The sequence below is a fragment of the Priapulus caudatus genome, unplaced genomic scaffold (assembly GCF_000485595.1).
Source record: "Priapulus caudatus unplaced genomic scaffold, Priapulus_caudatus-5.0.1 Scaffold485, whole genome shotgun sequence".
NCBI classification, from domain to species: Eukaryota; Metazoa; Priapulida; class Priapulimorpha; order Priapulimorphida; family Priapulidae; genus Priapulus; species Priapulus caudatus.
The window spans coordinates 116,289-128,459 of record NW_014577546.1 but is presented as its reverse complement, the minus strand read 5'-3'; the positions used below and the strand labels follow the sequence as shown (position 1 = coordinate 128,459).

General features: G+C 45.1%; 2 protein-coding genes across 4 annotated transcripts in view; one reads left to right on the top strand and one right to left on the bottom strand.

The window, feature by feature from the left end:
* LOC106810903 (protein zer-1 homolog) overlaps positions 1 to 8,019 on the bottom strand; it is a 20,309-nt gene extending 12,290 nt beyond the window's left edge. Inside the window, exons 1-8 of the mRNA XM_014814373.1 lie at positions 7,850 to 8,019; positions 5,404 to 6,242; positions 4,888 to 4,984; positions 4,554 to 4,678; positions 4,065 to 4,182; positions 3,672 to 3,815; positions 3,255 to 3,376; positions 2,489 to 2,617 (exon numbers count right to left, since the gene is read on the bottom strand). Coding sequence (XP_014669859.1) covers positions 2,489 to 2,617; positions 3,255 to 3,376; positions 3,672 to 3,815; positions 4,065 to 4,182; positions 4,554 to 4,678; positions 4,888 to 4,984; positions 5,404 to 6,206 — 1,538 coding nt within the window. The 5' untranslated portion in view covers positions 6,207 to 6,242; positions 7,850 to 8,019. The remainder of the gene's footprint in view (positions 1 to 2,488; positions 2,618 to 3,254; positions 3,377 to 3,671; positions 3,816 to 4,064; positions 4,183 to 4,553; positions 4,679 to 4,887; positions 4,985 to 5,403; positions 6,243 to 7,849) is intronic.
* Positions 8,020 to 8,461: 442 nt separating this feature from the next.
* The window catches only part of LOC106810907 (TBC1 domain family member 13-like), an 11,866-nt gene continuing 8,156 nt past the window's right edge, over positions 8,462 to 12,171 (top strand). The window contains exons 1-2 of one of the 3 annotated variants that reach the window (XM_014814380.1): positions 8,462 to 8,480; positions 11,197 to 11,270. In XM_014814380.1, the coding sequence (XP_014669866.1) occupies positions 11,268 to 11,270 (3 nt within the window). In that variant the 5' untranslated portion in view covers positions 8,462 to 8,480; positions 11,197 to 11,267. Of the gene's footprint in view, positions 8,515 to 11,196; positions 11,271 to 12,171 lie in introns of all 3 variants that reach the window. The other 2 variants (XM_014814378.1, XM_014814379.1) reach the window with 2 other exon arrangements.

The following is a 12,171-nucleotide window of genomic DNA, read 5'->3' as shown; positions in this document are numbered from 1 at the left end:
CTGTATGAGAATTCGACGCGGGCCACGGAGGTCGCTGACTACGCATAATCTATAGATCAATAATTTACATGGCTCTCCGAATCCATAATGTAATTGCGCCGCTGTGCACGGACAGAAGCTTTCTAGCTGCATGACGACGGAGCCGCATAGGTACGGACGGAGCACAACTTTAATATTACCAGCATCCCCCCCATACTCCCACATCTAATAGATATGAGAGTTTAATAATATCATTAGTATATATATATATCCATACCTATATATATATAGATTTATATTAACTTAATCACAGAGGACATATATCCTCATCATCCACCTCATCTACTCACTCTCATCACTTCATCCATCCACTCATGCATCCAGATATCCTATCCATCCATTCGCATCCATCCACTTCCAGTCCATCTCCATGTCCATCCACTCCCCACTCCACACTCCCCATGCGGATCCATCATCAATCCATCCATCGCACTCCATCCCATCCATCAAGTCTCCTATTCATCCACTCCCACCTCGCAGTCGCGATCCATCCATCCACCATGCCAGGTAACTTCCATCCATTCCATCATCCACTCTCCATCCATCCATGCCATCCATGCATCCATTCCATCCACTCCATCATATGCCTACTCATCCAGGTTCCGGATGCCAATCCTATCACATCATCCATCTTAGTCCATCCACTGCACATCCATCCATCGCATACCAATCATCCCATGCCATCCATCATCCATCCATCCATCCATCATCCATGTCCTATCCACTTCAACCTCCCGGAGTCCATCGGGGCACTCCATGCCAGTTCGGATCCATCCATCTCGCATCCGATCTCCCATCCATCCCACTCACCTCTCCTCCCATCACTCACGTCCTATGCCATTCCACTCATCCATCAATCCCATCCATCCATCCTATCATCAGTCCATCGCTCGCATGTCCACTCCATCCCATCCATCATCCTATCCATTCTCTATTCCTATCATTCATCCATCCATCCATCATCCATCCATCCCATCCAATCCAATCCATCCATCCATCCAGTCCATTCTATCTAATCCGTGTGTGTCTTAGTCTAATTCTATCATCGTGCTTCTAATCTATCTCTCTCTCTCTCTCTCTCTCTCTCTCTCTATATATATATATATATATATACATATATATATCGGTCTTCATCGGTGGACGTATGTGCGCTATAGACCCACATTGTGCAATTCGTCTGCTTGAAACTAGACTGGTTCCTTTTCCCACCGCCCCATTTCGTTAATTCTATTAACGAGAGGTGGAGTCAGTCTGGCTTCACACAGGGGCGCTCTATAGTGGCCACCGTTGACTCGCTCGCGTTAAAATCACACTCGAAACTCCGACAAAAGTCGCAGGTCGCGCTGAAAACGCTGAGCTGCTGGTTGACACGCCCCGTGTCGCCTACCTTCTGATAACGACACCCTCACCTGCCACGTCACGATCTCCTGTGGCTACGTGGTGTCAGGAGTTAATAATAACAACATTTGTCATTATTAACCCCTGGTGGTATAGTAGCTCATAGTAACTCTTGGTAATGTTCGCTCCTAGTGGGTGTCAAAAGTGTCACAATATAAAGTCTATATTACGACACTCATGATGCTATCAGGTGTGTGTACCTGCTGGGTATCTACTGGGCGTTTCCTTTTAGTGTTCCCGGCGGGGGAAAGCACAGCTGCTGGTTTTTCCGCGCTCTCGCGTGCGCGCGTGTGCGCGAGTGTAATTTACTTGAGAGCTTGTCTCCTGGTGGAATCGTTAAGGGTTTATTGCGCGCTGGGTGCCAATGCCCAGAGCCACGCGCAGGCACGATCATATATCACTTTCGCTTTCCCCGCCCTGTCTGATTACTCGGCGGGTGGATGTTCGCGTTGTCTTTCAGCTCACTCGCTCGTTTACCGACTCCCTCGCTCGTTCTCTCGCTCATTAATTAATTTACTCACGCACTCACTCACTCACTCACTCACTCACTCACTCACTCACTCACTCACTCACTCACTCACTCACTCACTCACTCACTCACTCACTCACTCACTCACTCACTCACTCACTCACTCACTACTCACTCACTCACTACACCAACTCACTCACTCACTCACTCACTCACTCACTCACTCACTCACTCACTCACTCACTCACTCACTCACGCACTCACTCACGCACTCACTCACTCACTCACTCACTCACTCACTCACTCACTCTCACTCACTCACGCACTCACACTCACTCACTCACTCACTCACTCACTCACTCACTCTCACTCACTCACTCACTCTCTCACTCACTCACTCACGCACTCACTCTCACTCACTCACTCACTCACTCACTGACATGCCCATGCACATGCGCACTAATAAACACACTCACGCGTACATGTACGTGACAGATGTGTGAGAGCTTTAATGGGATGTCAGTCGCTACTAGCTATTAGGACTACTGCACTCTCCTGGAGAACGACCGACTATGAGCTAACTAGTAAGGAGCGTGCAAGTCCTCGTCACATCTACAGCTTGCAAAATATATGCGCAGTACACCAATTCCGCTCACTGAGCCTTGTTCCAGAAACTTCTCCATGCCATTGAGTAGCGCAGTGATGATCCTCCTAAAGATAAAACAACGTTCTTGCTTGTAGATACACAGACACTGTGCAATTATCACATAATCTATGTTAATTTGATGATACAGTTTATGAGCTATTAATGGTAACATTAGGAATGGCATCTCAACTTTCGGTGAACACACGCCCATTGACGGGCATATCATTTCTGGGGAGGGGGGAGAGTGTGCAACAGATGCTGGAGGGTTCAATTACAATGTTACTAAAATTAGATTTCTCCCCTTGCCTGGTAATGTTTTTTTAACTACTTCTCTACAGACTGTCTAACATCACGATTGCCTGACAAGGAACGTGGAGAAAACATAATAATGTAATGCAGTGACTTCGTGTCACATGCGGGCAAGAACATTTGCATTCGCGTATGTCAGCTGTATGCATTCACGTAATGCAGGAGGCACAAGCATAAAGAACCAAAGGAGTGCAGCCCTCAAAAAAATTAGGAATCAGTGAATTTTTACGATTATGAAATAAGTCACAATGCAATTCTTGCTACTTCACGGTCACTAGATGATTAGAACATGCCATGCTTCACTCACTAGGCTCATAGAGCAGCGATTCATTGGCACTAATTCTAAAAGAGAATCTTTTGCAACAGACACTGGAGATATATCATAAAGTTTACCGGTTAACTTTGGCTGTAAACTTCTGCTTCTCTTCACTTTTCATGATGTAAAAGAGTGATGCACTTCCAGATATCTGTACAAGCTTGTCCGCGTGGTGTTTCTCCATTGCAAGTAATACCAACTATAGAAGAAACATCTAAAATGTCAGACGTTCAGGCAACACAGGGTCCTAACTAATAAAACTTAACCAAGCCCACTGCCTACAAAACTGCATAGGCTCATGCTACAATCATCCAAACCAGGAAAATATGCAGTTAAAACCAAGAATTTAATTAATTCACAGGCAAGAAAAAAAAGGATGAATGCAGCAATATTTTAACAACATGTTCTACCAATCTGTGGCTATGGTTTTAAGAAGCCACATTGAGGAATTCATACCATTAATTCAACATCCACAGCTAATGTACAATACAAACCTGCAGGGATTTGCGTGTGTTGTGCACAGGCGTGGTTCTGAATAGGTGAAAGAGATCGTTTAGCGCATGAACCAACTGCGCCGTCCTCTCCATGTAGTGTTCAACGGCCGTCAACACTTGCTGTTCGTTTGCGTCCCCAGCCACCTACACACACAAAACATATCGAACTACGCTCAGACACAAAATAGGGAACAACCTTTATAACAGTTAACAACATATTAACAGTGGCTGCCAGTCAAATTTCAAACTATATCGATGCAAAGGAAATTTTGCCCCTCACACGTTGGGTTTAATAACCGCCTTGCAATTTTCGACAAAATCATGTCTGTACTTTAATTCCGAGAGACACCCGAGCGATTTACGACATAGTTCTGACAAGGTTGCCATGGTTACCGTGAGGGCAGGGATGTTCGCTCGATGACAGGGGTCGTTGACACAGTTAAGCAAGCCGAGGAACTCAAGGGGGCGCTGTAGTCCTCGCAAAGCGATGATGTCACTGTTAATGCAGGCCCTGTCACCGAGCAACAGCAGAGACGATGTTAGGCAAGCTCACACAGGATCCTGGACCGCAGACAAAAGCTAACTGATTAAGTTGCAATGACGAACATAAAAACTGGTATAACTCATATACATATATACATATATATATATAGCAATCATTATACAGTATAAGTCAGATCTATATGACTTTGACAGCATCCCACATCCCTAAAAAATTTATAACAACTTTAGAAAGTTCAACATTATTACAGGTTAAGCCAAGCTATGAATGATAATCAATGGATGAAGAGTTAATTTTACTCAGATTATGAATACAGCAAATTTGGAACATGTGTGCATAAATATGAACACAGCGTGTAATTAGAAACCCATAATGTTTACTCTGTTGGTCTGGAGGTAAGGTTAGAGTCTTCTGGGTCGTTTGGCATGGGTTTATGATAAACCATCTCTGTTGACTCGGATTCCTCTAATCCAGCAAGCTCTGTACACGAGATGTCGAGTGAAACCTGTAGGAAAGTGACAGTCCGTCGACCCATTACACGAATACTACCCACGTAAAGCACCGTAATTAAATAATGTGGACAGAACAGAGACTACGACCCCAATCTTTGACGTCTAATCACAAACCTGGGGAGATGAATAGCACAGCTACATTTTGGAATAACGAGAGAGACAAAGTTTTGTGAGAAAACAACAGAGCAAATTACTCGTGTACCAGTTTTGGCAGACTGTCCACGATGCGCTTCAGCAAGGCGTCTGCCTTTTGGAAGTTCATTGTGACTTGCTCCTCGCTCTGAGAAATGTCGAGATGCCTAGACGAACGAAGCATCGTCAAACGCTCTCAGAGTCGGAAACTAAACTTATTTACCGAGTACATGCTGCCAGAGCAAAAGGCAGGCAGCAAAGTCACTCGTCCACGCAGAATCTTTGCTGCTCTTACTACGGTTTATTAGGAATTTCGTTGTCACAAGTATTTGCTGCCGACATTGAAAGCAGGCAGCAAATGGACGCTTGTAAGCAGCAAAACTGCCGGATCGCTGCCCCTAATTTCGAACCCCGAATACTCTGCATCAATGTCACCACCATTCACCTTTCACGGCCATGAAGAAACGAGAAAAAAACCGGCAAACGGAAAGAGATGGAAGCACGAAATGTCGTCACCGTTCCCCGTGAACAACCGAACAAAAAAGAAACGGAGCGAGACACGGAATCGCGGCGCGAGACGACTCACCGCAGTGCCTTCAGCTGGCAGATGCTGTCAACGATGTTGGGCAGTTCCCGCGCGTCGTGCATCGGCAGCACGAGGAAGCGCAGGCTCTGCAGGTGCAACGTGTACGACAGGTCGCCAAGGTTGCTGCACTGCGCGAGCTCCAGGTAGACAAGCTGCCGCAGCGGCAGGAGCGTGCGGGCGAGCAGCGACGCCGCGTCGGGGCATGCAAGACGCTGCAGAGTCAGCATGCGCAGCGACGTCGACCGCAACGCCAACCCCTCGTCCTCCTCCTGCCGTCCCCGCGTCTTACCGCCGCCGCCGCCGTCGCGACAAGGGAACAGCTTCTCGGCGCTGTCGCCGAGCCGCAGCACCTGCAGCTGCCGCAGGTCCCTGATGAAGGGCAGCGCGGCGGGCGTCAGCCGCGCGCAGCCTCCGACGTTGAGCTCGACGAGCGGGTGCCGCGCGACGACGGCCATGTCGGCGTCGTCGAGCTCCGTCGCGGCGAAGTTGGCGCGCTGCAGCGGCGTCTGCGTCGCGTCGCCGAATATGAGCAGGAACTCGGAGAGCGGCGCAAAGTCGCGCTGGCTCTCGTCGAGGTTGCGGTAGCAGCGCCGCCGATAGAGGAACGTCCGCAGCAGACGCTCGCAGATCTCCGTCGGCAGCGCCGTCGCCCCAGACAACCGGTACGCGCGCCCCGCGTCCGACGTCCGGTGGTGGCATTTGCAGAAGGTGTGCAGGTCCGTGACGCACCGATTGAGGCAGATTTCTACGAGCGGCAGAGGCGCGTCCAGTTGGAATAGGTCGCTATTATCCGGGCACTCCATTTTTAAAATGAACGTGTCCACATAGTTTATTTACATCTGAAAAAAAATTACGATTTATAACTAGCAACATGTCATTTATTTAATTACCTCAGAAAAATTTATGGATAAAAAGTAGCAATACGTATATTTAAATTTTGCTCACACTGTTTTAGGCTAGAATAGTTACTAAGGAATTAAGTTTAATCTCCGATTTATTGAAGTTTTAGTAGCTACGAGCTTTTGGGAGACAGATTTTCATGGCGGGCAATCATTAATAAAATGATTAATTAAATGATTAAATGAAAAATTTATAAAATCATGGAATAGCGTGTTACTGGGGACACAATCCCATTAAACGAATGCTATGCTACGTTATGCGATGATATGGTGGCACAGCTGTGTCCATGCTGTAACCAAACTTGGAATCTGCCCAATCTCGAGATTGCGCAACGATTGTGCTGCCCAAACTGCGGATTCCCTAGTTTGGCTGACCAATCTCAAGATTGTGCAAACTGAAAACAGTCGGTGATTCAACAACCGCTCATAGCGAGTGTGTGGTGTGGGTGGTGCAAACTAGGAATGGAATTATCTCATATTTATCCAATTATTTATTATAATCATTTATTATTTATACAAAGGTGCCAAACTCATTGAGGAAAGAAGGTATACGACCTTTATTATACTATAGTTTATAGTTATGATATAACATTTGAAATCCTAATAATCATATGTTTGTGCAAGCTCTGTTTTAGTGTTTACCTCTGTTTGCCCAATCTCAAGATTGGTTGCCCAAACTGTGGATGCGCTGAAATTCCAAGTTTGTGCAAGATTCCAAGTTTGGGCACAACATCCACGGTAGCTCTAGAACTATAGCCCTCTGCTCCGCCGCAGGGCTATAGAACATACTATGGTAATTTCCAGGGAGTAAGCAACGACAACTTTTTTGCAGTTAATAACTTCTTCGGTATGCCAAATAAAGCACATTCTCTGCCGCACAAATGTCTTAAGTTACTACAAACACTTAAATTAAACTGCAAACTAATGCTTAAATGTTGTACTTGCTATATTACTCGTCGACGAAGATTGTTTACCAACTTGTAACCGCCATTTTTTGCTAGTGAGCGGGCACAATGTATTTCCAAGTGGAGGGGTGGGCAGGTTGCACACTGCCATTTTTCGTTGCGCAGCGCTAGTGCGATTTGCAACCGCATGCAACCTGCCCACCCCTCCACTTGGAAATACATTGTGCACGCTCACTAGCGAAAAATGGCGGTTACACGTTGGTAAACAATCTTCGTCGATGAATAATATAGCAAGTACAACATTTAAGCGTTAGTTTGCAGTTTAATTTTAGTGTTTGTAGTAACTTAAGACATTTGTGCGGCAGCGAATGTGCTTTATTTAGCATACCGAAGAAGTTATTAACCGCAAAAAAGTTGTCTTTGTTTACTCCCTGGAAATTGCCATAGTATGTTCTATAACCCTGCGGTGGAGCGGAGGGCTATAGTTCTAGAGCTATGTCCACGGTAACACACCCAATTAATCAAATTAACACACATGTCGCATGATCACGATCTGTTGTCTAATTTTCTAAAGTAAATTCTTCTGCCTTTTATATGGATTCTGTGCATTTAATCATTAATTTTAATTTTCTTTCAGCCTACCTAGTAGAACCAGTACTAGTACCGGTAGTACGCGCAGTTGTGACGTGACGATACGACTCTAATAAAGGGAAGACGTGTAGTACCTGTCTAATAGTGTGTAATACTAATAGCCTGATCAGATTACCGGTGCAGTGAGTGAGTGCGTACACTCACACTGTAACAGTAGTCAGTAGGCCCTATAGTATACAGACAATACAACTACAAGTTACAACTTACAATACAAGTACAAGTTGAAATTACAGTACAGAGTTAGAGAGTAGGCCTAGCCCTAGGTCACAGTAGGTGACGCATTGACCAATGACTTGAGTTTCCGTCGATGTCGTGTCGTTGTTGGGACGACTCCCACTCTCTTTTGGCCTTATCATATGTTTGCCTAAAATTTCTTAACTGTATGTCTAGTTTAATAACACGGCATTTTGACTGTCACTTCAGTTTATGTATGCGATAACAAAATCGTTTTACCTCTATGATAAAATTTATGGTAATAATTATTTTTGAAAAAGCATTTTTCTCAGTAGTTATTTTTAAATGATTCAGTAAGTATTATATTGGATAATAGTAACTTTGCTGGTTGTAGCTAGTTGTAGCAGTAAGAAGAGGTACTCGCCCATTAAACCTCTCCTACTACTAGGTAGGTAAATAAAAATGGCAGCTTACAGAGCTAGGTGGGTGTGTTTGTTTTTTATCATTACTGCGGCACATTAGCAACGTCAGCGAATAATTGTTACCGCTGGCCGCAACGAGAATACGCAATTATCATAACGTGTGAAATATTCCAGCTGTATTTTTGTTATTACCTAAGTGCAATATCTAAATAACTAACCGGGTTTAGTTTACTTTACATCCTCAGATACTGTGGCTGTACTCTGGCTCATGAGTCATACTCATAGGCCTATGTCCCCCAGGGTACTGCCGGAACGTAACCTGGGTACGGTCCGGTATACCCTGGCACTATTTGATAAGGTTAGGGTTAGGGAGTAGGCGTAGGCGACTCCCTAGTCTCGTTAGTGGAGTAGGCGAGGTACGGTCTGGCATATTACTATTAGTATTACTATTACTATTAGTATTAGTATTAGATAGTACCAGGGACCGGGTACGTTCTGGTATACCGGACCGTACCCAGGGTACGTTCTGGCAGTACCCCGGGGGACATATAGACCCTCTCAGCTGTACTCTGTAGTGTAGCCGTAGCCGTAGGCTGTACTGATGTCTGTACAGTACACGTCACTACTAGTGCTAGTGTACTGCACGGTACGTAACGCAGTACTGACTACACTACAGCATGAGTGACAGTGTACTGTATTCTGTAACTATGTCATGTGTGTTAATCATATTATTAATTTATTATATCGTACTGTACGTTGTATCATCAATATCATCATGATTCATGTATTATAATTTAGGCCGTGGCTACGCGACCGGTTTCGGATGAGGCGCCGCTAGGCTATGTGTCCGGACATCTATCTCACACAGTGATCTTGTGACACGCACACGCATGATTGCGCAATGGGACGCTCTGCTGATTGCCGAGTGTGTGTGTGTGTGTGTGTGTGTGCAGGGTCTCCAACCATTCCGAATTCTGCGGAATCATTACGATTTCTAGGGTTAATTTTCGGCATTCCGCAGCGGCAAGGCTTTATATTCCTCCATTTAACGTTGGCAGCACTGTATAATATGTTGCACTGATTGTTCGCATTGTTCGCTTGGACACATTGTTTATTTTTTGAAGCCGAGTGCCTGGCACTGGCACGCGCTGGTGCAGTGAAAGACTGGGCAGGCAAGTGTTATTAATAGCCGATCACTGCGCAAGTCGTGTTCTTGAAATGCAGCGTCTGCCATTTACCTTAATTTTTCAGCACCCTGCCTAGCCATCGCCTCACGTGTTATTAATGTGTTTCCTAATGCCTTTCTGGTATCGTGGCATGGTCTTACGGTAAATGGAACAGCCTATCAGACAGGCGCGTCCATTTCTGCCAAGGTGTCGCGTAGCTTGTCTGCTATATCAGATTAACACCGTGGGGAGAATGGCATCCAATTGGCCATTGCCATTCCAAAAACCCGACTTTACAGAAATTCAGGAATGAATATACACAGATGTGGCTGTGACTTGGTGAAGTCAAAACTCAGTGTTCGCCCCCCCCCTTGTCCATCAATTTCATTTCGGCATTAGGAGTTCACAGGAGTTGGAGATCCTGGTGTGTGTGCATGGAGAGAGAGAGAGAGAGATGAGAGAGAAGGAGAGCTAAGGGTGTGGTGTGCCGCGGACAGTGGTAGCGTGCTCGTGCGTTGCGTGCCGTGCCGTGCGTGCATGTGGTGTAAAACAGAGAGCAGCTGTGGTTATGTATGTGAGCAGGGAGAGAGAGAGAGAGCTGTGCATGTGTGTGAGAGAGAGAGAGAGAGAGCTGTGCATGTGTGTGAGAGAGAGAGAGAGAGAGCTGTGTATGTGTGTGAGAGAGAGAGAAAGCTGTGCATGTGTGTGAGAGATTGAGAGTGAGAGAGCGAGAGAGGACGGATGAAAGGATAGACGGCAGCAGTGCATATATTGTATATTTACGGCAATCAGCAGAGCGTCCCGTTGCGCAATCATGCGTGTACGCGAGTCGTGCGATCACTGTGTGAGTGGATGTCTCGATGCGTAGCCTGGAGGCTAGGCGACCGGTTCCGGATGCGTAGCCACTGCGTATAATTTATATGTAATCTCCCACACAGTCAGTCTACATCTTTACTCCTGTACTGTACCGTACGGTATACTGCTATATTATAATATAACTACAAGAACAGAAGGGAGCGCAAGTCTGACTCGATTCATAGTCTTAGGATGTGGACTGTACTGTAGTGTAGTGTAGTTGGATCAAAGGGCTGGAGGAGTAGAGGTGGGGCTATTGCCGTATTGGCATGATGGGCATGCCCGTGCCGTTAACGTTAAATCTGAATTTGAATAAAATCACATGAATTCAAAATATGTATGCAATGATTGATATATTGCAACTCACATAGCTTTACAGCCCTTCCTCAGTTCCTGACAGCGATAGCAGTGTGACAAGGATAAAACAACGCTTACATATGCATGTCTAGTAATTAGTATGGAATGCTTTGTAAATTGTTGTTGTTTTCGTTCATGTACATTGATTTACACGTGCAAGGGAAAGGGCATTTCGCTACACAACATGCCGGTATAATATGCCATGAATCATGTACTGATCTCAACATTGCAATGTGTAATTTTAAGCTTGGGCTGTACAATTTTAAAATTTCTCTCAATACGGTGCTATATAATACCTTACTAACTTTTTTGTTACATCTACATTAGTGTAACAGTATTAGCATTGTTATATGTTATTTTCCAGGATCAAAGAATTTCACGATGTACTAAATGAAGATCAGATTAACCTAAAGCGTCTAAAGTCAATGTGCTTTAATGGTAGGTCTCGTAATTTTTCCTTGTCTTCCTCTGACATTATTATCAATTATTAAAATGAAGTACTACGGAATGTGATGGATGCCATCATCAGAGAAGCAGAAGCAGGAGAAACAACATGAAATTATAAAAATAAATATTATGTCATGTATTTTTATTTTTTACCTGGCTGGCTATACTTGGCAGTATTTTTGTATCCCCCGCGACGAAGTCGGCAGGGATACTATGGTTTCATGTCTCCCCAGCCGCCGCCTCTCGGTCCGCCGCAGAGAATTTCCCTTCCGCTCTATAACTCGACCCCTAATTGACCGAGCGTGACCAAACTTGGTATACTTACACATCTTGGGAAGAAGGTGTGCAGAGTACCAAAACCAGGTCACTGCGACCTTTATTTGACCTTGATTATATTTCCCTTCTGCTCTATAACTCGACCCCTAATTGACCTAGCGCTACCAAAACCATGTCACTACGACCTTTATTTGACCTTTACCTTGAACTTGATCATATTTCCCTTCCGCTCTATAACTTGGCCCCTAATTGACCTAGCGCTACCAAACTTGGTATACTTAAAAATCTTGGGGAGAAAGTGTGTCGGGTACCAAAACCAGGTTACTACGACCTTTATTTGACCTTTACCTTGACCTTGATTATATTTCCCTTCCACTCTATAACTCGGGCCCCTAATTCACCTAGCGCTACCAACCTTGGTATACTTACACATCTTGGGGAGAATGTGCGCAGCGTACCAAAACCAGGTCAGTACGTCCTTTATTTGACCTTTACCTTGATCTTGATCATATTTCTCATCCGCTCTATAACTTGGCCCCTAATTGACCTAGCGCTACCAAAACCATGTCACTACGACCTTTATTTGACCTTTACCTTGACCTTGATTATATTTCCC